Source organism: Caretta caretta, chromosome 24 (genome assembly GCF_965140235.1).
Source record: "Caretta caretta isolate rCarCar2 chromosome 24, rCarCar1.hap1, whole genome shotgun sequence".
Taxonomy (NCBI): domain Eukaryota; kingdom Metazoa; phylum Chordata; order Testudines; family Cheloniidae; genus Caretta; species Caretta caretta.
Window position 1 is genome coordinate 19,168,847 of NC_134229.1, and position 25,911 is coordinate 19,194,757.

The 25,911-nt window shown below is 64.0% G+C and overlaps 4 protein-coding genes across 8 annotated transcripts; 2 read left to right on the forward strand and 2 right to left on the reverse strand.

The window, feature by feature from the left end:
• Positions 1–5,610: 5,610 nt before the first annotated feature.
• On the reverse strand, positions 5,611–11,517 carry LOC125625727 (interferon-inducible GTPase 5-like). Its single transcript, XM_048828150.2, has 3 exons — positions 11,388–11,517; positions 8,021–8,650; positions 5,611–7,578 (listed from the first exon to the last, which is right to left on the reverse strand). The coding sequence occupies exons 2-3, from the start codon at positions 8,641–8,643 to the stop codon at positions 6,375–6,377; spliced, it is 1,827 nt and encodes a 608-aa protein (XP_048684107.2). The 5' UTR covers positions 8,644–8,650; positions 11,388–11,517; the 3' UTR covers positions 5,611–6,374.
• Positions 11,437–14,866, forward strand: LOC125625726 (interferon-inducible GTPase 5). Its single transcript, XM_048828149.2, has 3 exons — positions 11,437–11,521; positions 11,991–12,693; positions 13,351–14,866. Exons 2-3 carry the CDS (start codon positions 11,999–12,001, stop codon positions 14,498–14,500), a joined length of 1,845 nt encoding a protein of 614 aa, XP_048684106.2. The 5' UTR covers positions 11,437–11,521; positions 11,991–11,998; the 3' UTR covers positions 14,501–14,866.
• A 718-nt stretch (positions 14,867–15,584) lies between these two features.
• ZNF576 (zinc finger protein 576) lies at positions 15,585–19,163 on the forward strand. Of its 5 annotated transcripts, none has more exons than XM_048828179.2 (3): positions 15,585–15,660; positions 17,019–17,236; positions 17,555–19,163. In XM_048828179.2, exons 1-3 carry the CDS (start codon positions 15,653–15,655, stop codon positions 18,070–18,072), a joined length of 744 nt encoding a protein of 247 aa, XP_048684136.1. In that variant the 5' UTR covers positions 15,585–15,652; the 3' UTR covers positions 18,073–19,163. The 5 variants fall into 5 exon arrangements, with proteins under 5 accessions (XP_048684136.1, XP_074978933.1, XP_048684137.1 ...); XM_075122832.1 differs by lacking the exon at positions 15,585–15,660 and adding an exon at positions 15,745–15,768; XM_048828180.2 differs by lacking the exon at positions 15,585–15,660 and adding an exon at positions 15,777–15,875.
• Positions 19,164–21,312: 2,149 nt separating this feature from the next.
• Positions 21,313–24,980, reverse strand: ZNF428 (zinc finger protein 428). Its single transcript, XM_048828177.2, has 4 exons — positions 24,847–24,980; positions 24,082–24,270; positions 23,155–23,253; positions 21,313–22,791 (listed from the first exon to the last, which is right to left on the reverse strand). Exons 2-4 carry the CDS (start codon positions 24,161–24,163, stop codon positions 22,217–22,219), a joined length of 756 nt encoding a protein of 251 aa, XP_048684134.2. The 5' UTR covers positions 24,164–24,270; positions 24,847–24,980; the 3' UTR covers positions 21,313–22,216.
• Positions 24,981–25,911: the final 931 nt, after the last annotated feature.

Here is a 25,911-nt window from a genome sequence, read left to right on the forward strand (position 1 = left end):
GGTATTAGGTGCATTACGGTAGTGCTGGGTGCGGTACATCACCCTTGCTAGGTATTAGGTGCATTACGGTAGCACTGGGTGCGGTACATCGCCGTTGCTAGGTATTAGGTGCATTACGGTAGCGCTGGGTGCGGTTCATCACCCTTGCTAGGTATTAGGTGCATTACGGTAGCGCTGGCTGCGGTTCATCACCCTTGCTAGGTATTAGGTGCATTACGGTAGTGCTCGGTGCGGTGCATCGGCCTTGCTAGGTATTAGGTGCATTACGGTAGCGCTGGGTGCGGTACATCGCCTTGCTAGGTATTAGGTGCATTACGGTAGTGCTGGGTGCGGTGCATCGCCGTTGCTTGGTATTAGGTGCATTACAGTAGCGCTGGGTGCGGTGCATCGCCCTTGCTAGGTATTAGGTGCATTACGGTAGCGCTCGGTGCGGTACATCACCCTTGCTAGGTATTAGGTGCATTACGGTAGCGCTGGGTGCGGTACATCGCCGTTGCTAGGTATTAGGTGCATTACGGTAACGCTGGGTGCGGTACATCACCCTTGCTAGGTATTAGGTGCATTACGGTAGCGCTGGGTGCGGTGCATCGCCCTTGCTAGGTATTAGGTGCATTACGGTAGCGCTCGGTGCGGTACATCGCCGTTGCTAGGTATTAGGTGCATTACGGTAGTGTTGGGTGCGGTACATTGCCCTTGCTAGGTATTAGGTGCATTACGGTAGCGCTCGGTGCGGTACATCACCCTTGCTAGGTATTAGGTGCATTACGGTAGTGCTGGGTGCGGTACATCGCCCTTGCTAGGTATTGGGTGCATTACGGTAGTGCTGGGTGCGGTACATCGCCGTTGCTAGGTATTAGGTGCATTACGGTAGTGCTGGGTGCGGTACATCACCCTTGCTAGGTATTAGGTGCATTACGGTAGCGCTGGGTGCGGTACATCGCCGTTGCTAGGTATTAGGTGCATTACGGTAGTGTTGAGTGCGGTACATTGACCTTGCTAGGTATTAGGTGCATTACGGTAGCGCTCGGTGCGGTACATCGCCGTTGCTAGGTATTAGGTGCATTACGGTAGCGCTGGGTGCGGTGCATCGCCCTTGCTAGGTATTAGGTGCATTACGGTAGCGCTGGGTGCGGTACATCGCCCTTGCTAGGTATTAGGTGCATTACGGTAGTGTTGGGTGCGGTACATCGCCCTTGCTAGGTATTAGGTGCATTACGGTAGTGTTGGGTGCGGTACATCACCCTTGCTAGGTATTAGGTGCATTACGGTAGCGCTGGGTGCGGTACATCGCCCTTGCTAGGTATTAGGTGCATTACGGTAGCGCTCGGTGCGGTACATCGCCGTTGCTAGGTATTAGGTGCATTACGGTAGCGCTGGGTGCGGTGCATCGCCCTTGCTAGGTATTAGGTGCATTACGGTAGCGCTGGGTGCGGTACATCGCCCTTGCTAGGTATTAGGTGCATTACGGTAGCGCTGGGTGCGGTGCATCGCCCTTGCTAGGTATTAGGTGCATTACGGTAGCGCTGGGTGCGGTACATCGCCCTTGCTAGGTATTAGGTGCATTACGGTAGTGTTGGGTGCGGTACATCGCCCTTGCTAGGTATTAGGTGCATTACGGTAGTGTTGGGTGCGGTACATCACCCTTGCTAGGTATTAGGTGCATTACGGTAGCGCTGGGTGCGGTTCATCACCCTTGCTAGGTATTAGGTGCATTACGGTAGCGCTGGGTGCGGTGCATCGGCCTTGCTAGGTATTAGGTGCATTACGGTAGTGCTGGGTGCGGTACATCGCCCTTGCTAGGTATTAGGTGCATTACGGTAGTGCTGGGTGCGGTGCATCGCCCTTGCTAGGTATTAGGTGCATTACGGTAGCGCTGGGTGCGGTGCATCGCCGTTGCTAGGTATTAGGTGCATTACGGTAGCGCTGGGTGTGGTACATCGCCCTTGCTAGGTATTAGGTGCATTACGGTAGTGCTGGGTGCGGTGCATCGCCGTTGCTTGGTATTAGGTGCATTACGGTAGCGCTCGGTGCGGTACATCACCCTTGCTAGGTATTAGGTGCATTACGGTAGCGCTCGGTGCGGTACATCGCCGTTGCTAGGTATTAGGTGCATTACGGTAGCGCTGGGTGCGGTACATCGCCGTTGCTAGGTATTAGGTGCATTACGGTAGCGCTGGGTGCGTTACATCGCCCTTGCTAGGTATTAGGTGCATTACGGTAGCGCTGGGTGCGGTGCATCGCCCTTGCTAGGTATTAGGTGCATTACGGTAGTGCTGGGTGCGGTACATCACCGTTGCTAGGTATTAGGTGCATTACGGTAGTGCTGGGTGCGGTACATCACCCTTGCTAGGTATTAGGTGCATTACGGTAGTGCTGGGTGCGGTACATCACCCTTGCTAGGTATTAGGTGCATTACGGTAGTGCTGGGTGCGGTACATCACCCTTGCTAGGTATTAGGTGCATTACGGTAGCGCTGGGTGCGGTACATCACCCTTGCTAGGTATTAGGTGCATTACGGTAGTGCTGGGTGCGGTACATCACCGTTGCTAGGTATTAGGTGCATTACGGTAGTGCTGGGTGCGGTACATCGCCCTTGCTAGGTATTGGGTGCATTACGGTAGCGCTGGTTGCGGTGCATCGCCGTTGCTAGGTATTAGGTGCATTACGGTAGCGCTGGGTGCGGTACGTCGCCGTTGCTAGGTATTAGGTGCATTACGGTAGCGCTGGGTGCGGTACGTCGCCGTTGCTAGGTATTAGGTGCATTACGGTAGCGCTGGGTGCGGTACATCGCCGTTGCTAGGTATTAGGTGCATTACGGTAGCGCTGGGTGCGGTACGTCGCCGTTGCTAGGTATTAGGTGCATTACGGTAGCGCTCGGTGCGGTACATCGCCCTTGCTAGGTATTGGGTGCATTACGGTAGCGCTGGGTGCGGTGCATCGCCGTTGCTAGGTATTAGGTGCATTACGGTAGCGCTGGGGTGCGGTACATCGCCGTTGCTAGGTATTAGGTGCATTACGGTAGTGCTGGGTGCAGTACATCGCCCTTGCTAGGTATTAGGTGCATTACGGTAGCGCTGGGTGCGGTACATCGCCGTTGCTAGGTATTAGGTGCATCACGGTAGCGCTGGGTGCGGTACATCGCCGTTGCTAGGTATTAGGTGCATTACGGTAGTGCTGGGTGCGGTACATCACCCTTGCTAGGTATTAGGTGCATTACGGTAGTGCTGGGTGCGGTACATCACCCTTGCTAGGTATTAGGTGCATTACGGTAGCGCTGGGTGCGGTACATCACCCTTGCTAGGTATTAGGTGCATTACGGTAGTGCTGGGTGCGGTACATCACCGTTGCTAGGTATTAGGTGCATTACGGTAGTGCTGGGTGCGGTACATCACCCTTGCTAGGTATTGGGTGCATTACGGTAGCGCTGGGTGCGGTGCATCGCCGTTGCTAGGTATTAGGTGCATTACAGTAGCGCTGGGTGCGGTACGTCGCCGTTGCTAGGTATTAGGTGCATTACGGTAGCGCTGGGTGCGGTACATCGCCGTTGCTAGGTATTAGGTGCATTACGGTAGCGCTGGGTGCGGTACGTCGCCGTTGCTAGGTATTAGGTGCATTACGGTAGCGCTCGGTGCGGTACATCGCCGTTGCTAGGTATTAGGTGCATTACGGTAGCGCTGGGTGCGGTACATCGCCGTTGCTAGGTATTAGGTGCATTACGGTAGCGCTCGGTGCGGTACATCGCCCTTGCTAGGTATTGGGTGCATTACGGTAGCGCTGGGTGCGGTGCATCGCCGTTGCTAGGTATTAGGTGCATTACGGTAGCGCTGGGGTGCGGTACATCGCCCTTGCTAGGTATTGGGTGCATTACGGTAGCGCTGGGTGCGGTGCATCGCCGTTGCTAGGTATTAGGTGCATTACGGTAGTGCTGGGTGCGGTACATCACCCTTGCTAGGTATTAGGTGCATTACGGTAGTGCTGGGTGCGGTACATCACCGTTGCTAGGTATTAGGTGCATCACGGTAGCGCTGGGTGCGGTGCATCGCCGTTGCTAGGTATTAGGTGCATCACGGTAGCGCTGGGTGTGGTACATCACCCTTGCTAGGTATTAGGTGCATTACGGTAGCGCTGGGGTGCGGTACATCGCCGTTGCTAGGTATTAGGTGCATTACGGTAGCGCTGGGGTGCGGTACATCGCCGTTGCTAGGTATTAGGTGCATTACGGTAGCGCTGGGGTGCTGTACATCGCCGTTGCTAGGTATTAGGTGCATTACGGTAGCGCTGGGTGCGGTACATCACCGTTGCTAGGTATTAGGTGCATCACGGTAGCGCTGGGTGTGGTACATCACCCTTGCTAGGTATTAGGTGCATTACGGTAGCGCTGGGTGCGGTGCATCGCCGTTGCTAGGTATTTGGTGCATTACGGTAGTGCTGGGTGCGGTACATCACCCTTGCTTGGTATTAGGTGCATTACGGTAGCGCTGGGTGCGGTACATCACCCTTGCTAGGTATTAGGTGCATTACGGTAGCGCTGGGTGCGGTACATCGCCGTTGCTAGGTATTAGGTGCATCACGGTAGCGCTGGGTGCGGTACATCGCCGTTGCTAGGTATTAGGTGCATTACGGTAGCGCTGGGGTGCTGTACATCGCTGTTGCTAGGTATTAGGTGCATTACGGTAGCGCTGGGTGCGGTACATCGCCGTTGCTAGGTATTAGGTGCATTACGGTAGCGCTGGGTGCGGTACATCGCCGTTGCTAGGTATTAGGTGCATTACGGTAGCGCTGGGTGCGGTACATCGCCGTTGCTAGGTATTAGGTGCATTACGGTAGTGCTGGGTGCGGTACATACCGATTGCTATTTTTTAGGTCCGTGGTTTTCAAACTGTGGGTCGCGACCCGGTACTGGGTCGCGGAATGGAAGGCACTGGGTCGCGGCGGCTCTGTCAGCACTGCCGACCAGGCCGTTAAGGGTCCCGTCCTGGTGCTGCCCGGCTAAGGCAGGCCCGGTTCTGACACCACGCTGCGCCCTGGGAGTGGCGGGGGGGGGGGGGCTCCGCGCGCTGCCCTCGCCCCAAGCACCGGCTCCGCACTCCCATTGGCTGGGAACCGCCAATGGGAGCTGGGGGACAATGCCTGTGGGCAAGTAACACGGAGCCACTTGCGTCCCTCCGCCTAGGAGCCGGACCTGCTGCTTCCGGGGAGCAGCGTGGTCCACGGTGCCAGGACAGTTGGGAAGCCTGCCTCTGCACCCCGGCTGCAACGCCGCCCGAGGTAAGCCCGTGCCCCAATCCCTTGCCCCAGCCCAGAGCCCCCCAAAACCCAAACCTCTCATCCCCGGCACCCCAAACCTCTCATCCCCGGCCCCAGCCCAGAGCTCTGACCCCCTCCCGCACCCCACCCCCCTGCCCTGAGCCCCCTCCCACACCCTGAACACCTCATTCCTGGCCCCACCCCTGCACTCCAACCCTCTTCCCCACCCCTGAGCTCCTCCCACACGCCAAACCCCTCATCCCCAGCTCTGTTCGGTCGTGGGCATCAACAGTTTTCTTCAACTGGGTTGCCAGAAAAAAAGTTTGAAAACCACTGTATTAGGTGCATTACGGTAGCACTGGGTGTGGTACATCATGATTGCTATTTATTAGGTGCGTTACGGTAGCGCTAGGTGCTGTACAGACCCATACGGGTGTTCTTAGCAGAGCTGTGGAAGGAATCACCCCCCCCATGTTGCCCCTTTTGAGGACCATCAGGGACCCCATGAAGAACACCCCCCCTGAATTTCAGGGCTGTCCCAGTGCCCCCCAAAAGCCAAGGAACAGGGCTGGAGCCAAGCCCCACAAGCCAGGTCAGACCCACCCCCGGACTGGGAGAGGCCTCGTCCGTGGGCCTGCGCCACACCAAGATCCCTGCATGAGCCGCAGCAGCCATGGGACAGGGCAGAGACGGGGTCTGTGTTCGCGAGCTCGGGGATTTCGGGTGCTGTGGGGGGAGAACTGCAAGGAGGATCGGCCCCAACCCCACCCCCTGCAGCACAGCGCCCCCTAGCACCACGCTAGGGAATCGGAGCCAGCTGGGGACCTGGCCCCATTGAGGACAGTGGCGCTATGGCCCATTGACCCAGCGGGGGGTGTGCTGAGACGGTAGCCATGGGAATCTGGGGGGGGAAGAACCACAGATTTTGGAAGAGGACTGGGAGTGGAGGCCCCTTTCAGGAGACCCTACAATTACCAAGCAATGCACGCGGCCCCCCGCCCGCCCGAGAGACCCTACAATAACCAAGCAATGCACGCGGCCCCCCGCCCGCCCGAGAGACCCTACAATAACATGGCCATTTTGCCTTAGCTGAGGGAGGGGATCGCCTAGCTTGTCTGGAAGCCCCCTCAGACCTCGCTGTCGAAGGCCTTGACCAGAACCCGCTGGGAGTCAGCCGCCAGCTCCTCCAGGCACTGGCTGAGCATGGAGTAGGTGGTGTGGAAGGAGATGCCCCCGGAGGCCAGCGCCCCGTAGATGGGGATCCGGTGGAAGAAGAAGTTGACCACCACCAAGCCCCCGCCGGTGGCCTTCCCCAGCAGCCCGATCACCACCTCCTTGTTGATGCCGCGCCCCAGCACGCTGTGCACCTCGGCCCGCAGCGCCTCCAGCGGCTTCCCGGCCCTCTCCGCCAGCCGGGCCAGGGAGGCCGCGTCCAGCCCGAAATCCCGCCGGTAGGCAGCCAGCTTCCTCAGCAGGATGGAGACATCGCAGGTGAAGGCCAGCCCCGGCAAGGGCACGGCGGCCACCAGGCTGGAGACCAAGGCCACCTTCCAGACCTCCTGGTGGAGCAGCTGCCGCTTCTTCTCGATGATGGCCCCCGAGAGGTTGGGCAGGGAGAGGAGGAAGGCGTGACGCTTGTGCCCGGGCAGCTCCCGCTCCAAGGTGTCCTCGAAGGCCTGGAAGTCGTATTTCTCTATCTCGAAGCTGCTGAGGAGGAAGACCTTGGTGTCGCCCAGCCCGGCCTGGCTCAGCCGTTCCCGGCAGTCCCTCCTGATCTCCTCCAGCACCTCCTCTTCCTCGGGTGGGTTCTTCCTCCTCCGCGTGGCCTCCAGGTCGTTGTCGACCTTGGCGCGCACGAAGTAGAAGCGTTTGCCTTGCTCCACGATGGCCTGGGCCAGTCGGACGTGGTTCTCCTTGAACCTCTCCGAGGCCAGGATGATGAAGAAGTCGTAGCGAGGGAACTCCACGGCCTCGAGGTAGCAGTCGGCCCGGAAGCTGGGCGTGCCGATGCCGGGCAGGTCCCACAGCGTCACGTTGGGGTAGCCGGGGTAAGGGTAGGCCGTGGGCTGGGCCGTGGTCTCGGTCACACCGGTCTGGGCCGCCCCCTCGTCCTCGTCCCCCAGGCCTCGCAGGGCATTGACGAAGGTGGACTTGCCGGCCCCCGACTCCCCGGTGACGGCCACATCCAGCCGGGCGTTCCAGAGGGTCTCCAGGCTGCACTGGACCCGGGTCACCACCTCTACCAGGCCACCCAGCTCGTAGGCCTCCTGGATCTCGGCCACCTCCCGCTCGCTGATCTGCTCAAAGCCGGAGATCACCGGGTGCAGCACCCTGTGGGCACAGGGGGCATGAGACAATGGGTGGCACTGGGGGGGGGGCGATAGAAGGGGCATGAGATGCTGGGGGGGACTGAACAGAGTAAGAAAGGACCAGGGAGTACGGGGAGAGGGGCCGGAGTGGGGGGGAGGCAGAGCAGGGGAGACATGGGGTGAGGAGTGGGGGGACCAGTGAGTGTGAGACATGTGGGGGGACTGGCTGGGTGTTGGGATCTCTGGGAGACCCTAAAATAACAAACCACTTGAGACCCTGTAAAAAGAACCCAAGCACTGCATGCAGCCCTCCAAAGAGACCCTACAATAACACCCCACTTGAGGCCCTTCCCCCCACAACAACCAAAGTCGTCTCCTCAAGAAACCCTACAAAAGCCCTACCTCCCCCGAGCATGCCCACTCTAGGAGCCCACCCGGGAGACCCTACAATAAACAAGCCGCACCTCTCGTACACCCTGACGTCTCCCACCAGAGCCTGGCGCAGCAGGGGCCCGTCCAGCTCCTGGGGCTCGTGGCCAGAGACGAGGAAGACGACGGGCGGGGGCTCCCCGAGGCCATGGGCCACCAGAGACTGGGCGCAGGCGGCCCGGAGGGCATCGAGGGCCTGGGCCCGGTCATAGCGCCCACCCAGGAGCCGCCGGAGGGTGTGCAGGTCCAGGTCGGCCTTGGTGCGGGCAAAGTGGACCATTTTGCCAGCGCCGCGGGCCTCCTGGGCCAGGCGGGCGTGGCTGGCGCCGAAGAGCCCGTCGGTGGCCAGGACCACCACGTCCCCCTCGGCCAGCCAGCGCGCCGGCCCCTCGCCCTCCGTCAGGGGCAGCTCCCAGAGCAGCAGGTTGGGCCAGGCCGGGTCGGGGTACAGCACGGGCCCCCCGGAGCTAGCCGGGGCCCCCAGCGGGGCCGCGCGGGCGTCGTCCTCCGCCAGGCCCCGCGCGGCGTTGAGCAGGGCCGACTTGCCGCAGCCCGGCACCCCCACGATCACGACCGAGACGTCGCCCCGGTCTCGGGAGCCCGGCGAGGCGTCCGCCGGGGGCTGCGGGGGCATTTCGGGGCCCGGGGCTTCGTTCATCTGGGTGCTGCGGAGACAGAAGGAGACGTGATTGTCAGGGGGGTGGCTCCGGGGGTCTGTCCCCTACCCCGACGCTCCCAACCCCCGACATCCAACCCCCTCTTGACCGTGCCCCACCCCGCCCTGATCCCAGCCCCCCTCTTGAACCAGATAGAGAGGTGTGCATAGGGATGGACAAACAGACAGGGGTACAGAAGGGGTGCAGGGGGACAGACAGACAGAGGAGAGTACAGGGGGATGGATTGGGGGGTGCATGGGATGGAAAAAGGGGGGTGCAGGGAGTGCACAGGGGGGTGCCTGGGGTCGGACAGAGGAGGGAGCAGGGGGTGCACAGAGGGGGGTGCCTGGGGTCGGACAGAGGAGGGAGCATGGGGCGGACAGGGGCATGCATGGGGCAGACAAAGAGAGGTGAAGGGGGATGGATCAGGTGTGCAGGGGGACAGGGGAGGGGCAAGGGCGGGGGGTGCATGGGGCGGACAGAGGGGTCCAGGGGGCAGACGGAGGGGGGTCTGATCGTGAAAATATCAGCTGAAAGGTCGGGGGGGTCCAGGGGGATGAGCGGACAGAGTGGGGCCCAGGGGATGGATTTGGGGGTGCAGGGGAGGGGGGCGAAGGGGCGGACAGAGGGGGTGCAGGGGACGGATCGGGGGTGCAGGGGAGGGGGGCGAAGGGGCGGACAGAGGGGGGTGCAGGGGACGGATCGGGGGTGCAGGGGAGGGGGGCGAAGGGGCGGACAGAGGGGGGCGAAGGGGGACGGATCGGGGGTGCAGGGGACGGATCGGGGGTGCAGGGGAGGGGGGCGAAGGGGCGGACAGAGGGGGAGCAGGGGACGGATCGGGGGTGCAGGGGAGGGGGGCGAAGGGGCGGACAGAGGGGGAGCAGGGGACGGATCGGGGGTGCAGGGGAGGGGGGCGAAGGGGCGGACAGAGGGGGTGCAGGGGACGGATCGGGGGTGCAGGGGAGGGGGGCGAACAGGCGGACAGAGGGGGTGCAGGGGACGGATCGGGTGTGCAGGGGAGGGGGGCGAAGGGGCGGACAGAGGGGGTGCAGGGGACGGATCGGCGGTGCAGGGGAGGGGGGCGAACGGGCGGACAGAGGGGGTGCAGGGGACGGATCGGGGGTGCAGGGGAGGGGGGCGAAGGGGCGGACAGAGGGGGGAGCAGGGGACGGATCGGGGGGTGCAGGGGAGGGGGCGAAGGGGGACGGATCGGGGGGTGCAGGGGAGGGGGGTGAAGGGGCGGACAGAGGGGGTGCAGGGGACGGATCGGGGGTGCAGGGGAGGGGGCGAAGGGGGACGGATCGGGGGGTGCAGGGGACGGATCGGGGGGTGCAGGGGAGGGGGGCAAAGGGGCGGACAGAGGGGGGAGCAGGGGACGGATCGGGGGGTGCAGGGGAGGGGGCGAAGGGGGACGGATCGGGGGGTGCAGGGGACGGATCGGGGGGTGCAGGGGAGGGGGGTGAAGGGGCGGACAGAGGGGGTGCAGGGGACGGATCGGGGGTGCAGGGGACGGGGGCGAAGGGGCGGACAGAGGGGGGAGCAGGGGACGGATCGGGGGTGCAGGGGAGGGGGCGAAGGGGGACGGATCGGGGGGTGCAGGGGACGGATCGGGGGTGCAGGGGAGGGGGGCGAACGGGCGGACAGAGGGGGTGCAGGGGACGGATCGGGGGTGCAGGGGAGGGGGGCGAAGGGGCGGACAGAGGGGGGAGCAGGGGACGGATCGGGGGGTGCAGGGGAGGGGGCGAAGGGGGACGGATCGGGGGGTGCAGGGGAGGGGGGTGAAGGGGCGGACAGAGGGGGTGCAGGGGACGGATCGGGGGTGCAGGGGAGGGGGCGAAGGGGGACGGATCGGGGGGTGCAGGGGACGGATCGGGGGGTGCAGGGGAGGGGGGCAAAGGGGCGGACAGAGGGGGGAGCAGGGGACGGATCGGGGGGTGCAGGGGAGGGGGCGAAGGGGGACGGATCGGGGGGTGCAGGGGACGGATCGGGGGGTGCAGGGGAGGGGGGTGAAGGGGCGGACAGAGGGGGTGCAGGGGACGGATCGGGGGTGCAGGGGACGGGGGCGAAGGGGCGGACAGAGGGGGGAGCAGGGGACGGATCGGGGGTGCAGGGGAGGGGGCGAAGGGGGACGGATCGGGGGGTGCAGGGGACGGATCGGGGGGTGCAGGGGAGGGGGGTGAAGGGGCGGACAGAGGGGGGTGCAGGGGATGGATCCGGGGTGCACGGGAGGGGGGTGAAGGGGCGGACAGAGGGGGGTGCAGGGGACGGATCGGGGGTGCAGGGGAGGGGGGCGAAGGGGTGGACAGAGGGGGAGCAGGGGACGGATCGGGGGTGCAGGGGAGGGGGGCGAAGGGGCGGACAGAGGGGGTGCAGGGGACGGATCGGGGGGTGCAGGGGAGGGGGGCGAAGGGGCGGACAGAGGGGGGCGAAGGGGGACGGATCGGGGGTGCAGGGGAGGGGGGCGAAGGGGCGGACAGAGGGGGGAGCAGGGGACGGATCGGGGGGTGCAGGGGAGGGGGCGAAGGGAGACGGATCGGGGGGTGCAGGGGACGGATCGGGGGGTGCAGGGGAGGGGGGTGAAGGGGCGGACAGAGGGGGGTGCAGGGCACGGATCGGGGGTGCAGGGGACGGGGGCGAAGGGGCGGACAGAGGGGGGAGCAGGGGACGGATCGGGGGTGCAGGGGAGGGGGCGAAGGGGGACGGATCGGGGTGGGGGGGTCACACGAAGGCTCCCTCCCGCACTCACGGCTCCACCGGCGCCTCTCCCGGTTCCGCCCCCTCCGGCCTGGCTCGGCCCGGCCCGGCCCCGGGGGAGGAGCCGCCGTCTCGGTTTCTGTTTCCCGGCCCCGCTGTCACCCGGCCTGGAGGGACCCACTGCGGGTGAGCGGCTGGACCGCCCTCCCTCCGAGAACCCAGGCGTCCTGGCTCCCCCCCACCCGAGAACCCAGGCGTCCTGGCTCCCCCTCCCCAACCACTGGACCCCACTCGCCTCCCAGAGCCCGAGAGGACCCAGGCGTCCTGGCTCCCTGCCCGTCCTCCCCCCCCCCCCAACCACTAGACCCCACTCCGCTCCCAGAGCCCAAGAGGACCCAGGTGTCCTGGCTCACCACCCCTCCCCCCGCTTTAACCACTAGACCCCACTTGAACTCCCTGCCCCAACCACCAGCGCCCCCAGAGAACCCAGGCGTCCTGACTCCCCGCCCCAACCACCAGCGCCCCCAGAGAACCCAGGCGTCCTGACTCCCCGCCCCAACCACCAGCGCCCCCCACTAACCACTGGACCCCACTCCCCTGCCAGAGCCAGGGAGAGAACCCAGGAGTCCTGACTCCAGCCTGCTTCTCCTTGCAGCTCTGGCCATGGCAGCCCCGGCGGGCTTGGACGACGCTTTCCTCCAGGACCTGCTGGCCCGCTACGAAGCCCAGGACCCCGGCACGGCCGCCGCCCGCCTCCAGGCCCTGGTGGACTCGGTCAATGCCCTGAAGGCCGACGTGGCTGTGGTGGGCCGCCGGGGCGCCGGGGTCACCACGCTGATCCACGCCCTTGTGGGAGAACGCCCCGGCTTGGAGGACCCCCAGGCCTTCTTCCAGCAGGCACCAGAGCCCCCAGGGCAGCCGGCCGGCTACACCCACCCCGCCTACCCCACCCTGGCGCTGTGGGATCTCCCGGGCTTCCAGGAGCCGGAGAAGCCGGGCGACTACACGAAGCGGCTGGGGGACCTGGGGAAGTACGGCTGCCTGGTGCTGGTGGTGGGCGAGGGAAGCCCGGCAGATGCCCACCTGCAGCTCCTCAAGGCCTTCCAGCAGAAGCGGAAGCCCTATTATGTGGTGCGCACCAAGGTGGACCTGGACTTGCACACGGCCAAGAGGCGGTTCCAGGCCCGGTACAGCTCGGCGGAGGTGCTGGCCCTGGCCCGGAAGGAGGTGGCCGAGGCGCTGGCCAAGAACGGGCTGGAGACCAGCAGGGTTTTCCTGGTCTCGGGCCTGGAGACGGACAGGTACCAGTTCAGCCAGTTCCAGGACAAGCTGGAGGAGGAGATAATCCAGCTGAAGAGGTGAGCGGCGTAGGGCTAGTAGCCAGGACTCCTGGGTTCTTTCCCCAGCTCTCAGAGGGGAGTGGGGTCTAGCGGGTCAGAGCAGGGTGGGGCGGGAGCCAGGACTCCTGGGTTCTCTCCCCAACTCGGGGAAGGGAGTGGGGTCTAGCAGGGCAGGGCGGGAGCCAGGACTCCTGGGTTCTGGCTCTGGGAGGGGAGTGGGGAAAATTTTACAGCATTTTGAAAAATCAGCTTTTTTACAGAAACTGCAGTAAAACTTCCACACTGGGTATTGAGGGGCCACATCACAGTAAGTGCTGCACAGACACACACACACACCCCCGCCGCATTGTGCCAGGCGCTGCACAGACCCCGCCCGAGATCAGGGGCTCCATTGTGGGGCGCTGCATGGACCCCGCCCAAGACACAGTCCCTGCCCCATGTCCTCCAAGAGGTGGAGCTTCCAATCTGCACAGACAAAAGAAGGCTCCTTCTCCCACTTTATACAGGTGGGGAAACTGAGGCCCAGAGAGAGGCAGTGGCTCACACGGAGTCTGTGGCTGAGCTGGGACCAGACCCCCAGTGTCCTGGGTTCCGGTAACACCAGGTACAAGCTTCCTCTCTACCCAAAGCGCAGCAGAGGGGCTCCAATCCCCCTGTCCCGTCCTCTCTGTGCAGGGCCCATGACGGGGAGCTGGAGGACCTGAGGGCCGTGAGCCCGAGGAAGATCCAGGAGCTGTACCAGGCCTGCGCCACGGGGGGACTGGCAGAGGTGCCTGCCATCATCTGCTCGGCACTGGAGGAGCCCTCGCAGATCCGGCTGGACGTGGCAGTGCTGGGGGAGGCCGGCTCGGGCAAGTCGGCGCTGGTAAACGCCCTGAGGGGGGTGGGCTGCAGGGAGCCAGGGGCGGCCCCCACGGGGGTGACAGCCACCACCCAGAAAGCCGCAGCTTACGCCCTCCCCACTGTCCCCGGCCTGTATCTGTGGGACTTGCCAGGAGTGGGGGTGACGGAGGAGGACGTGGGGCGGCTGGATCTGTCCCGTTACGACTTCTTCCTGCTGACGGCCTCAGAGCGCTACCGCCATGCCCAGAGCCAGCTCGCCCGGGCCGTCAGCGCGGCCGGGAAGCGGTTCTTCTTCGTCAGGACCAAGGTGGACGTGGACGCCCAACCTGGCCCCGAGCTCCGCCCCGTGGAGGAGATCCGGAGCAGCTGTGTGGGCGCCCTCCAGAAGGATGGCGTGGGCTCCCCAAGGGTCTTCCTCGTCTCCAGCCTTCTCCGCGAGGCCTACGACCTGCCGGCCCTCCGGGCGGCCCTTGAGAACGACGCCCCAGCCTTGAAGAGGGAGGCACTGGAGAAGGCCATCCCCATGGCCTTGAGCCGCCTGGTGAGGAGGAAGAGCAAGGCGCTGATGAAGGACGTCTGGCGCAAGACCCTGCAGAGCTGCCTCTACTCTGCAGAGAAACCTGGCCCGGACGTGGCCACCAGCCTCATCAACACAGCCTCGGCTTTCTCCATCGAGCTGGGCCTGGTTGAGGAGTCCTTGGCCCAGGTGGCCAAAGCCACAGGGAAACCCGTCAGACTGCTCCAGGCTGAGATCCGGAGCCCCTGGCTCAAGCGGCCCGACCCGAAGCAGGTGCTGAAGCAGATCACTAAGCCCGTGCCCTTCTCCTCCAGGATGTGGAGCATGGTGCCCTACTGGGGCCGCGGGGACGAGGGGCAGCCCGAGATCTCCCTGGAGGCCACCTACAGGGTGCTGACACAGGCCCTGGCAGAGATGACGGAGGACGCGGAGCGGATGCTGCGCCGAGCCTGTGCCAAGGAGTAGGGGGAGGGGCTGTTTGTAGAGTGTTTCCTCACCCAGCGCTGAGATGCAGCCACCTCTGGGGTGGGGCTCAGGGGCTGTTTATGGGGGGATCCCTCTCCTGGTGCTGAGAGACAGCCAGGGAGGCCGTGTGACACAGGGGTTGCTGAGTGTGGTTATACGGCTATGTCACTGCATGGTTCTTTCCTGTGTCCTGCACGTGTGAGAATAAGGTGCGACCTGCCCGTCTAGGGGGTGCCCTACTGAGCTCAACAAGGCTGATGTTGTAGCCAGGGTCACACACAGGGGCCCTCCGCGGTGCAGACTTCGTATTAGTTCTTTCTTGTCTGTTTTCCTTCAATCAGAAATAAAATGGAGACCCAAACAGGACCTTTGCTCTGTGTTGATGGAAAACACGTCGACGATGAAAGCGCGGCTGCTGGCTGGGGCACTGCTGGCAGCGCCACGCCACCCCGGGGCCGCACTGGGGCCGGCCCTGCCTGGGAGAGGAAAGGGGGCGCCCTTGCTGACCTCCACCCTGCAGCAGGACACTGTGTGCCCCACTGCACCCTGAGCATTTGACGCTCTCAGGGCCCCAGTGCATCATGGGAATTTGGGGGTGCTGGCACCATAGTCAACCCCGGGGAATTTGGGGATCTCCGTGCCCCAGTGCATCCTGGGAAGTTGGGGCTCTGAACGCCCCAGTGCACTCTGGGAATATGGGGCGCTCCACCCCCCAGTGCATCATGGGAATTTGGGGTGGCGGATGCCTCGGTGGGCGCTGGGAACGCGGCCCCTCCATGCCCCGGTGCACCCTGGGATATCAGGGTGGGGCGCCTCCCGCAGGAGCCTGCAGCTGCCCCTGAATTGTCTCGCCCCCTCATTGGAGAGGCTTTCCCGGCGGACTGCGCATGCGCATGCCTCTAGCCCCTCTTCCACCACCAAGAAGTATCACGCATGCGCAGGCCTTTAGTCGCATCGTTGCCGCGACGCATTGAGTGGAACTTATACGCATGCGCATCATCGGACCCAGTGGCACACAATCTATGTCGCGCATGCGCAGTCCACTTTGCCACGCGCCTGCCTCAACGCGTATGCGCACGCACCTGCCGGAGTAGCGCGACGCCGCGGACAGAAGGACCCCGCGTCCCCCTGTCTTTTGGGTTGCCCTGATGAATGCCTGAGTAAAATTACACATATCCGGGGGCAGGGTTGGGGGGAGGGAGCCCAGATGGGGTAAGAGGGGAAGGGAAGGGAGCAGTCCCGGGGCCGGTAGTTTGGGTCAGGAGCAGGTAGGGGCAGCCCCACCGGAAACGGAGGGGTCCTGGCTGGGTGGGCATCGGAAACAGGAAGGCGAAGCAGGCGAGGGAGGAGGAGAGAGAAAGAGAGAGAGAGGGAGGTCCGTGGGGGGAGGGGAGGCTGAGGGGGGTCTCCAAGGGGGGAGGCTGGGACTGGTCCGTGGGGGGAGGGGGGTCTCCATGGGGGGAGGCTGGGAGGGGTCCGTGGGGGGAGGGGAGGCTGAGGGGGGTCTCCATGGGGGGGAGGGGTGGCTGAGGGGGGTCTCCGTGGGGAGAGGCTGGGACTGGTCCGTGGGGGGAGGGGAGGCTGGGAGGGGTCCGTGGGGGGAGGGGAGGCTGAGGGGGGTCTCCATGGGGGGAGGCTGGGAGGGGTCCGTGGGGGGAGGGGAGGCTAAGGGGGGTCTCCTTGGGGGGAGGCTGAGGGGGGTCTCCATGGGGGGAGGGGTGGCCGAGGGGGTCTCCGTGGGGAGAGGCTGGGAGGGGTCCGTGGGGGGGGAGGCTGAGGGGGTCCACAGGGATCTGGCTTTGTGAGGAGAGGGTTGAGGGGCTTTGGGAGGCTGCACATGAGGGTTGTGAGAAAGGGGCCATGGGGAGAGGTAGCTTTGTGTTGTGGGGGAGGGGTTGGGGGCTCTACATGAAGGTGGCGAAGGACTCCATGAGAGGGGGATTTAGACAGCGAGCACTCCATGGGGGGTGGGAAGAGGTGGGGTCCATGGGAAGAATTGAGGAGAGTTTGGGGGGCTCCATGTGGGGGGAGGGAAAAGGATCTGTAGGGGGGAAAGAAGTTGAGGGGGCCTCCATGGGGAGGGGAGGCCTGGGGGGAGGAGTCCACAGGCAGTAGTGGCTTCATGTGGGGAGCCTTTGGAGTACGTGGGGAGTGGGAGAGCCTGCATGGGGGGGACAGCTGGGAGCTGCATGGAGAGAGGGTTGGACAGGAGGGGGCTCCTTGGGGGGAGTGATGGGAGGAAATGCATGGGGTTGGTGGAACAAGGGGCCAAGACACTGCAGCGAGGGGCCCTGTGGGAAGCTGAGGTGCTTCATGGTGAGGGGCAAAAAAACCTAGAGTGGAAAAAACCATGGGGCTGATCCGGGGCGGCAGGGAGGGGGCTGGATAGGGGCCTAGATGGGCCTGTGGGTCTGAGCTGGGGGGGACAGGAAGGGGGTGGGATATGGAGCTAGCTGGCCCCACAGGGCTGATCCGGGGGGAGGCTGTGCTCTCACACAACTCACCCCTCCCCTCGCAGAGAGAAGATGTCTGAAGTCACAGCAGAGAAGCAGCCCCTGGCTGAACCACTCCTGCAGGAGATCCCAGCACGGCCTGCACTCCCTGCCAAGCAGGAGGCTGCCCCGGCCCGGACACGGTGCCCCAGCTCCGACCTGGAACCGATCTGCATTGAGGACGAACCCGCCCAGCCCAGTCCCAAGGGGAAGGTCAAGGCCTCTTCCAGCAATAACCCTGTCTGTAAGTACCGGGGGTGGTCACGGCCTTTCCCTGCATCTGTTCTCTAGGGCTTTAAATGCCACAGCGCTGGGGCTCCTGGCCCTTCCCTTGGGGAACTGCACCCCAGCTTCCAGATTCCCCCAATTCCCGGGCTCCCGGCCCTTCCCTCAGGGCGGGGAGCTCCGTTCCCTCTCCCCACTGCCGGGGCATGCAGATCAGAGGTGTTAGGGATCCCGGCAGCGGAGGGTGGCGTGGGGAGCCCAGACTGGGCAGGGAGTTGCAGGTGGGGGTCAGCCCAGGCTGGAGCCTTGAGCTCTCCCTCCTTCCCCTTGCCCCCAGATCGCCTGGGTTCCAACCAGTGCTTCCACTGCCTGATCACCTTCCCGGACGAGAAGTTCAAGGAGCGGCATATGAAGCGGGAGCACCCCGAGGACTTTGTGCAGGAGAATCTGCGCGACGCCCTCTTCGTCTGCTTCATCTGCAGCAAGCCCTTCGAGAGCTCCCGCGCCCTCATCTGCCACCAGCGCGGGCACGCCCCCGCCCCGCCCCCCGACTGCCCCGACTGCCTGCGCCCCGCCTTCGAGTGCCCTGACTGCGGCCGCCGCTTCGGCCAGCTGGTCAGCTACCAGCGTCACCGGCTGGGCCACGCCGCCGGCCGCAGCCTGCCCCACCAGTGCCCCGACTGCGGCAAGAGCTTCCGCCAGCTCTCCAACCTGCGCCGCCACCAGGCCTCCCACCAGCGCCCCCTGGAGCTGCTGCCCTCCCGCCCCTACTCCTGCACGGAGTGCGGCGAGAGCTTCGCCCAGGAGGCCGGCCTGCACGAACACTACATCCGGCATGCCCGCGGCGAGCTCTAGCTCCCCTCCAGCCCCAGTGGGGAGAGCTGGGACTGCAGCAGACTGCCCCCCTCGTCTGCCAGCGAGCCCTCTCCGGGCGCTGGGACAGCAGGCGCTGCCTGGCAGGAAGTCGAGCTAGAATGGGACTGGAAGGACTTTGATGGGACTGAGCAGATTGGATGGAGCAGGACATGGGGCCTTTCCCCCCTCGAGGGCGCCAGCTCCCATCCAGCCCCAAGGCAGGGGATTGGCTAGCTCAGGGGGGCGGGGAATGGGGCACGGGACCTCTCCCCTCTAGGGAGCGCGGGCTCCTATCCGGTCCCAGGCGGGAGGGCTAGCTGGCTCAGGGGGCTGCAGAGATCAGGCTGTAGCTCTGAAACACCTCCCCCTCCCCCCTGTGTCAGTGTGTGACACACGCACCCCACGGCATCTCTCTCCACACACCCTGCTCTTCCTCCCATAAGCGCCTCGCGCCTCCCCTGCAGCTGAGCACCAAGCGCTCCGCGGCACCGGCCGTCACTCCCTAGCCCGGGTGGAGTCTGCAGTGCCCCCCACTGGAGTCCTGGCGGGAGAGGACCTAACCCGAACATGTCCTCTTCCTGTGCTTGGGGCGGGGGGGTGCTTTCCAGAGCCCCTGTGTCCGGTCCCTGGGCCATTACCTTGCAGTGTGGCATGATATCTCTCTGACTTCCCAAGTGTAGCTGGACCCAGATCTTGTCCTGATAAAGCCGTGTCAGCGCGGGAGTGATTTTTACCCTGCAGTAGTTATCCCAGTGCAGCCCCTGGCAGGGAGGCACTTACTCCAGTACAAAGGGCCGTTATGCCAATGGGTGGGCACCAGGCTAACCAGTATAACTGTCCAGTGCTGCAGGGGTCACAGACCTGATGCCAGGGGCACTTGCCTGCTCCCCAAGGGGGCGTCCATCTTCACTACATGCTTTGGGGCGGAGCTGGGCAGCCATGGGAAGGAAGCTTTCGGCGGCAGTTCGGAGCAGAAGGGGAGAGACTTCGAGTGGTGAAAAGAGCCGCGCTCCCCCACCAGGCTGCAGGGGCACTGGGGTGAGGGGAAGGTCCTATTTTTCATATGGAAACAATAAAGAGTTGGAAGCTGAGCACAGGACAGGGTGTCTGTCTCCTGGGGCGGGCTGGAGCTGGGCAGGTCTGGCCGCAGGGCAGGGGAAGGCTACAAGCAGGCATGTGCACGTAGCCCCAGGGCTGGGGGGATTGGAAAGGCTCTGCCTTCAGCTGCTGGGGACGCGGGGGAACCGCAAAGTCTGATTTCAAAATCAGAGGAAGGGGAATGGGCCAGGGGCCTTTCCCCTTCCCCTCTAGGGGGCGCTGGCCCCGGGGCAGGAGGCTGGGATGCAGAGAGAACTCAAGGGCTCTAGTTCCCAGCTGTGAGCTCTGCCCCACAGTGGGGTGGGGGCGGTGACACAGGGGTGGTGGCACCAGGACCCTGCTCAGCTGATCAGTGGTGTTGGGACAATGGCCTCAGCTGCTCAGGGATGTGGGTTGGTCCAGGATGCAGCTTCGCTTCCTGTTCCAAAGTGCTCCTGCCCCCCCCCCCCCCCATCTCAGCTGCAGCAAATCAAAATGTTCCATCGGGCCCAGCCTTGCCCCCTGCCCCCCCACTCTATGGGTGCCTATCAATCCCAACCCACAGCTTGGTGCCATCCCAGCCCTGCCCCACCAGCTCCGCTGCTGCCCCTTCACCTGGCCCTCCGGGTGACCCATCTTCTACCCCACTAAAGGAAAATCTTGGGGCGGTTTGTTTTCCGTTCTTGACAATGTACCAATCCCAGGTTTAGTCTCATTGCCTCCGCTGCTCCCCACAGCCCATGGGGCTGAAGCTGTCCCCCACAATCTGGGGGACCTCCGGGCTGTGACTCCAGGTTCTCCCACCCTGTATCTCTGGAGCTGCAGCCCCAGGGCTCTGATGCTCCCAGGCTTTGCGCGGACGGTTGGGCCCCTCCATAACCCTGAGAGTGGGTTTCATGGCTTGGTCACTGCACCTGGCCCTGCTGCTGCCCCCACAGGCCGTGCCCTTGCACTGGGTCCAGAGGGCAGGGGGGCCTCGGTCCTGAAGCACTATATAGGACCATGGGCTTCCTGTAGGGCCCAGGCCCTGAATGAGAGCCCACAGAGTGAGAAGCCCTAGGCCCCAACCCCCTCAGTCCCTCCTCCTCCCTTTGGGGGCATGGGGCAGCCCAGAGGGCGCCTTGGCCATGGGGTGGGCAGCCAGCAGAACAGTGACAAGCTAGGAGGGGCTAGCAGTGGGTGGCTCAGTTACTGGATCTTCGGCCCCATGTCTTGCCCCACAGTCCCATTTAGCCTCCCTCCCCCATAAAGCGGCTTGGCCAGGGCCACCCCTAGCCACCATCTCCCAGGGCAGATCCTGGACCAGCGGTGGGGTGGGGGGCTGGCTGGAATCCTGGGATTGGGCAGTGGGGAGGGGAGAGACGAATTAGACACACAGCCTAGGGTGTCCCACCTGGGGCCAGACGGGAGCCAGCACCTCCTAGAGGGGAAAGGACCCCTGTCCTGCACCTAGAGCTGGTGCTTCAGGGCCCCCTGGTGCACATATTCCCCCGCCCCCCAGGGGGCAGGCTCTCCACACCTGAGGGGTGCTCTCTCACACCCCCCCAACCACATGCATGCTGGGTACTGTAGTTCTTAGTGGAGAAATGATCAAACGAAATGCAGTCTGGGAGTTGAAGTTCTTGCAGAGGAGCAGAGGCTGGGTGAGCGGCACGTTGGGAGTTGAAGTTCTCAGCCCAGAACAATGCCCAGCCAGGTGCATGCTGGGAGTTGTAGTTCTCAGTGAAGCCAGGGGCCACAGCCCTTCACAGTCTTGGCTCTGACATCACCACAGGGCCCCGGGCCCTCCCAGCCCTGCATAAAATGCCACACGCAACGCTGCGGATGTCACGGGCAGGGCATCCCCGCCACAGGGCAGGCCTGCCCGCTGTCATCACCCACCTGACCACCGGCTTGGCAGGGGGGCGGCCAGGTGCAGCGTCCCCACCGCTGTCACCCATCAGCAGGGTGATGCCGTGACGATGTCACAGTGGAACCACAGGCCCAATCATCCTGGGAGGCAGTCCCCCTCCTCCCCACGCTCCTCCCCCAGCCCTGCCGCGGATGCCAGGTGTCCCCCCAACTTGCGCCCCCCAGCACAGGCCAGACAGACCAACAGACACTGGCGCAGGGGACAGAGTATGGCAGAGATACAGAATCACTTTTATTATTAAACAAGGTCCCCACCCCACCCGACCCCACCCCCCAAGCTATTTCAATGAGCTTGTTAATATTCATCGATCTATTGATGGCTCGCCCCCTCACAACCCGCTCTCTCCAAGGTGAAGCAGACAGGGAGTGCAGGCGGGATCTGTCCCACCCGAAACCCTGGGGGCGCTGGGTTCCAAACACGCCCGGGGCTAGTGGAAGGGGCACCTGAGTGGCTGCCGGCCTAATCTGCGTGGGGCAGAGGGGCAGGAAATGAGTGATGGGGCCTTTCCCCACTGCTGCCCTCAAGGGAGGGGAAAGGGAGGCCGGGGCCCTCCAGCTCCGCAATCTTGCAGCCCCAAGGGTGAGTCGAGATTGCCAGGTCTAAGCCCCTAATGGGGCTCCCCTCACTGAGGTCTGGGGGGCAGGTTGGGAGGGATGATAACAGGCCCCGCTCTGGCGGGGAGGCAAAGATGGGGCCAGGCTGGCTGGGGCCCTGGTTAGATTCACTTGAATCTACAAATCAACTAGAATAAAGGAAGGGGAGGAGAGGGTCCCCTGCCCCCATTTCTGTCTCAGAGGCTCAGGACCCCAGATCCCATCACTGCCACCAACCCCCAGCCTGCAGAAACCACTGCAAACATCACCCAACCCACGGATCCCACTGCACCCACCCTCCTCTCTCCTACTCCCACAGATCCTACGGCAACCACCAATCCTCATCTGGTGGTGGATCCCACCACAGCCACCATTCTGGCTCTCTCATATCCTCCCACAGATGCCCATCCAGCCACCATCCAACCCACAAATCCCACCGCAACCACCAACCCCCGGCCTGTGGAACCCACTGCCGCCACCTTCCAACCCACAGATCACACCACTGCCACCCTCCATCTCACCCCCACCTTCCCCACCCCCGGCCCCACAGCAAGGTAGGGGGCTACAGCTCCCCTCGGGCATGCAGCATGTAATGCTCATGCAAATCCGCCACCAAGCCGAACTCGCCCGGGCACTCGGTGCAGTGGTAAGGTCCGTCTGCCCCCTCGGTGTCCCGGGCGCCATTGGCCTCGCGGGGTGGGGCGGGGGGCCCCTTGTTGCGGGGAGGGGCCGGGGGGCTGCGGCGCCAGCCATGTTCACAGCGGTGAGCCTCCAGGGAGGCAGGCGAGGCGAAGCCCAGGCCACATTCAGCGCAGATGTAGTGGAAGGCTCCAGCTCGGGGCGAGGGGGGCACAGGCCTGGCATCACGGCCCTCTGGGTCCCCAGCAGAGGGTGGGGCCGGCCGGGGCGGGGGCGGCTTGGAGGAGGTGTGCGGCCGCTTCCGGCCCACGTGGTAGCTGCGATGGACCTTCAGGGCCCGCGAGGTGCCGAAGCCGCGCCCGCACTCGGGGCATTCGTGCCACTCGGGGCTGGGGGTCTGCGGGGAGCCCAAGCGACCCTGGCCAGCATCCCCCTCCTCTGCCGCCACCTCCTGCTGGGGCTCCGATACTGCTGACCTCAGCTCCTTGCTCCTGGGACCTGGAGAGAGATGGGGTGGGGGCGGGGGGATGTCAGCAAACTGTCCCTAATCCACAGGGGCCACAGCCTTCGGGCAGCCCCAGAACACACACCCCAGCACCCCCCAACCCTAGAGAACGGGCTGACCTGCATGGCCCATCCAGCCCTGAGCCTGTCTGCTCGGCTGCCGGACAGGGGTTTGGCTAGTAGCAATACTCGGCTGAATCTCTGTCGGAGGAGAACCCAGGAGTCCTGGCTCCCATCTCCACTTGCTCCAACCACCAGACCCCACTCCCCTCCCAGAGCTGCACAGAGAACCCAGGAGTCCTGGCTCCCAGCTCCACAGCGTGAGATGACCGGCCCTAGGCAGAGCCGCCCACCTACCTGGGTACCCATTGGCAGAGGGTGTGGATGGACGGCTCTCTCCAGAGGACACTGAGGTTGCTTCCGATTCATCCTCTTCCTCCTGCACCGTGGAGACGCCTGCAACACCCACTGCAGGTGAGAGGCTGCCTTTTCCCACCCACCCAACCAACCCACTGGCGGTGCCCCTCAACGCCAACCCACAGCCCCGGGCTCCCCACAGCTCTGCCGGTGCCCCTCAAGCCCTGAGCTATCGGCGTGTTCCCCAGAGCCCCTTGTTCTGGGAAGCATGAGATTATGCACAGGTAGGATGCAGCTAATCCCCCTTCTCCCCACAGACTCAGGCAGCTACTCAGGGAGCACAGAGGGTTAATGGCACCAAAGAGCTACACACACCAAGCAAACCCTGGGCTCCACCCCTTCCAGCATAGGGACCAATCAAAAGAGAGCTGGGGAAAGGGGCGGAGACAAAGACCTATTAAAGTGCACAGCGTTCACCTAGTGCTGAGATGCGGCCCCTCTGGGGTGGGACACATGGTGGGTGTTTAACCACCACACCGCACGGTAATTTAGGACCGAAAACAAAGGACTGAAGCCCAAGACATACAGGGACATACCCAGCATCATCCTGGGTTGAACGGCAGATTTCTCACCGCAGTCATGACCAGGCCTGACCCTGTTTAGCATGAGAGATTGTCCAATCACAGCAGACTGGGCCCCTCTCCTCTGTGCGACCACCTCCCAGCAGCTCAGGACCACGGGAAGGGGGAATTCCAACCCCATTATGCTTTGGGACTAGCATTATATTGACCAGGGGACAGGGAATTCCAAGCCCACAAGGCACTGGGCCTGATGTTATAAAGACCAGGGGAAGGGGGAGTGTGAATCCCAGCCCTCACAACACCCCTCCCCACTAAGCCACCCCACCAGCAGCTGCCCTGCCCTCACCAGTTGAGGTCCCATCCTCCTCCTCGAAGATCACGTCCTCGCTCCCCCCCACGTCCGTGTGCTTGTGTGTTTCAGACATCATCCCTCAGCGATCAGCCTGGCTTGGGTGAGAGCCTCGCTCGTGGAGTCCCTGCTCTGTCACAGGGGAGCCGACCCCGCAATGCGCCACAATCCCACAATGCACCGGGGCTATACAGATTAGGAGAAATGTGAGGATCCAAACCTACCTTGCACTGGAGCTATATGGACCAAGGGGTGGGGGACACTGCCTCAATGGGCTGGGGCTATATGGACCAGGGGGAGGGGGTCCCATCCCATAATGCACCAGGCCAGGGCTATATGGACCAGGGGGAGGAGGATCCCATCCCACAGTGCACCGGGCTGGGGCTATATGGACCGGGGGAGGAGGGTCCCATCCCACAATGCTCCGGGCTGGGGCTATATGGACCGGGGGAGGAGGGTCCCATCCCACAGTGCACCGGGCTGGGGCTATATGGACCGGGGGAGGAGGGTCCCATCCCACAATGCTCCGGGCTGGGGCTATATGGACCGGGGGAGGAGGGTCCCATCCCACAGTGCACCGGGCTGGGGCTATATGGACCGGGGGAGGAGGGTCCCATCCCACAATGCACCGGGCTGGGGCTATATGGACCGGGTGGGGGGGTCGAGGGGTCCGACCCCACAATGCACCGGGGCGCTGTGTCCCGGGGGGAGGGGCAGGAGGCCCTCCCTATCCCGCCATGCACCGCGCCGCCCGTCGCTCACCGGCTCCTCCGGGCCTGACCCGGTCCCGTCTGGCCGCCGCGGCAGGACCGAGCTGCGCAGGCGCAGTGGGAGCGAGGCGGGGGGCGGGGCTCCGGGAGCGCCTCCGACGTGAGTCTTTGCGCGTGCGCGGGCCTCCCATTTACGTCTACGCCCGGAGCGCAAGGCGTTCCGCATGCGCAATGGTCAGGGGAGTCGAACTCCGGGGCTTTGCGCACGCGAAGTCTCTCCTGAGTCGATGCGCCTGCGCCGTGTGGAGGAGGTGAAGAAGGGGCGACTTGGTCCCGCTGGAGGGTTCTGCGCATGCGCAACGTAGTATGCCATTTTACCGTTGCTGTGGAAGGAATAATCCCTATTCCACTGCCCCCAGCTAGGGCTGATACTTGGTATGGTCCAGATCTGGGCTCTCGTGCAATGCACCACTGGGGGTGCAAAGGACCGGTCCATAAACTAGGGGGAGCTGGTGCGACGCACGGCGGTGCAATGGACCAGTCTGTAAAGAAGAGGGAGCTGGTGCAATGCAGGGCGGTGCAATGGACCAGTCCGTAAACTAGGGGGAGCTGGTGCGACGCACGGCAGTGCAATGGACCAGTCCGTAAACTAGGGGGAGCTGGTGCGACGCAGGGCGGTGCAATGGACCAGTCTGTAAACTAGGGGGAGCTGGTGCAATGCAGGGCGGTGCAATGGACCAGTCCGTAAACTAGGGGGAGCTGGTGCGACGCACGGCAGTGCAATGGACCAGTCTGTAAACTAGGGGGAGCTGGTGCGACGCACGGCAGTGCAATGGACCAGTCCGTAAACTAGGGGGAGCTGGTGCGACGCAGGGCGGTGCAATGGACCAGTCTGTAAACTAGGGGGAGCTGGTGCAACGCACGGCGGTGCAATGGACCAGTCCGTAAACTAGGGGGAGCTGGTGCAATGCAGGGCGGTGCAATGGACCAGTCCGTAAACTAGGGGGAGCTGGTGCGACGCACGGCAGTGCAATGGACCAGTCCGTAAACTAGGGGGAGCTGGTGCGACGCACGGCAGTGCACTGGACCAGTCCGTAAACTAGGGGGAGCTGGTGCG

Excerpts from the sequence above, each read along its gene's own strand:
- LOC125625727 (XM_048828150.2), bottom strand. The coding sequence starts at position 8,643 with ATGAACGAAGCCCCGGGCCCCGAAATGCCCCCGCAGCCCCCGGCGGAC. Across the intron at positions 7,579-8,020 it reads GACGTCAGGGTGTACGAGAG|GGTGCTGCACCCGGTGATCT; the intron begins GTGCGGCTTGTT and ends CTGTGCCCACAG.
- LOC125625726 (XM_048828149.2), top strand. The coding sequence starts at position 11,999 with ATGGCAGCCCCGGCGGGCTTGGACGACGCTTTCCTCCAGGACCTGCTG. Across the intron at positions 12,694-13,350 it reads GAGATAATCCAGCTGAAGAG|GGCCCATGACGGGGAGCTGG; the intron begins GTGAGCGGCGTA and ends CTCTCTGTGCAG.
- ZNF576 (XM_075122831.1), top strand. The coding sequence starts at position 16,733 with ATGGGAGGAAATGCATGGGGTTGGTGGAACAAGGGGCCAAGACACTGC. Across the intron at positions 16,807-17,018 it reads GGGCCCTGTGGGAAGCTGAG|AGAGAAGATGTCTGAAGTCA; the intron begins GTGCTTCATGGT and ends CTCCCCTCGCAG. Across the intron at positions 17,237-17,554 it reads TTCCAGCAATAACCCTGTCT|ATCGCCTGGGTTCCAACCAG; the intron begins GTAAGTACCGGG and ends CCTTGCCCCCAG.
- ZNF428 (XM_048828177.2), bottom strand. The coding sequence starts at position 24,163 with ATGATGTCTGAAACACACAAGCACACGGACGTGGGGGGGAGCGAGGAC. Across the intron at positions 23,254-24,081 it reads GGAGGATGGGACCTCAACTG|GCGTCTCCACGGTGCAGGAG; the intron begins GTGAGGGCAGGG and ends TGGGTGTTGCAG. Across the intron at positions 22,792-23,154 it reads CTCTGCCAATGGGTACCCAG|GTCCCAGGAGCAAGGAGCTG; the intron begins GTAGGTGGGCGG and ends ATCTCTCTCCAG.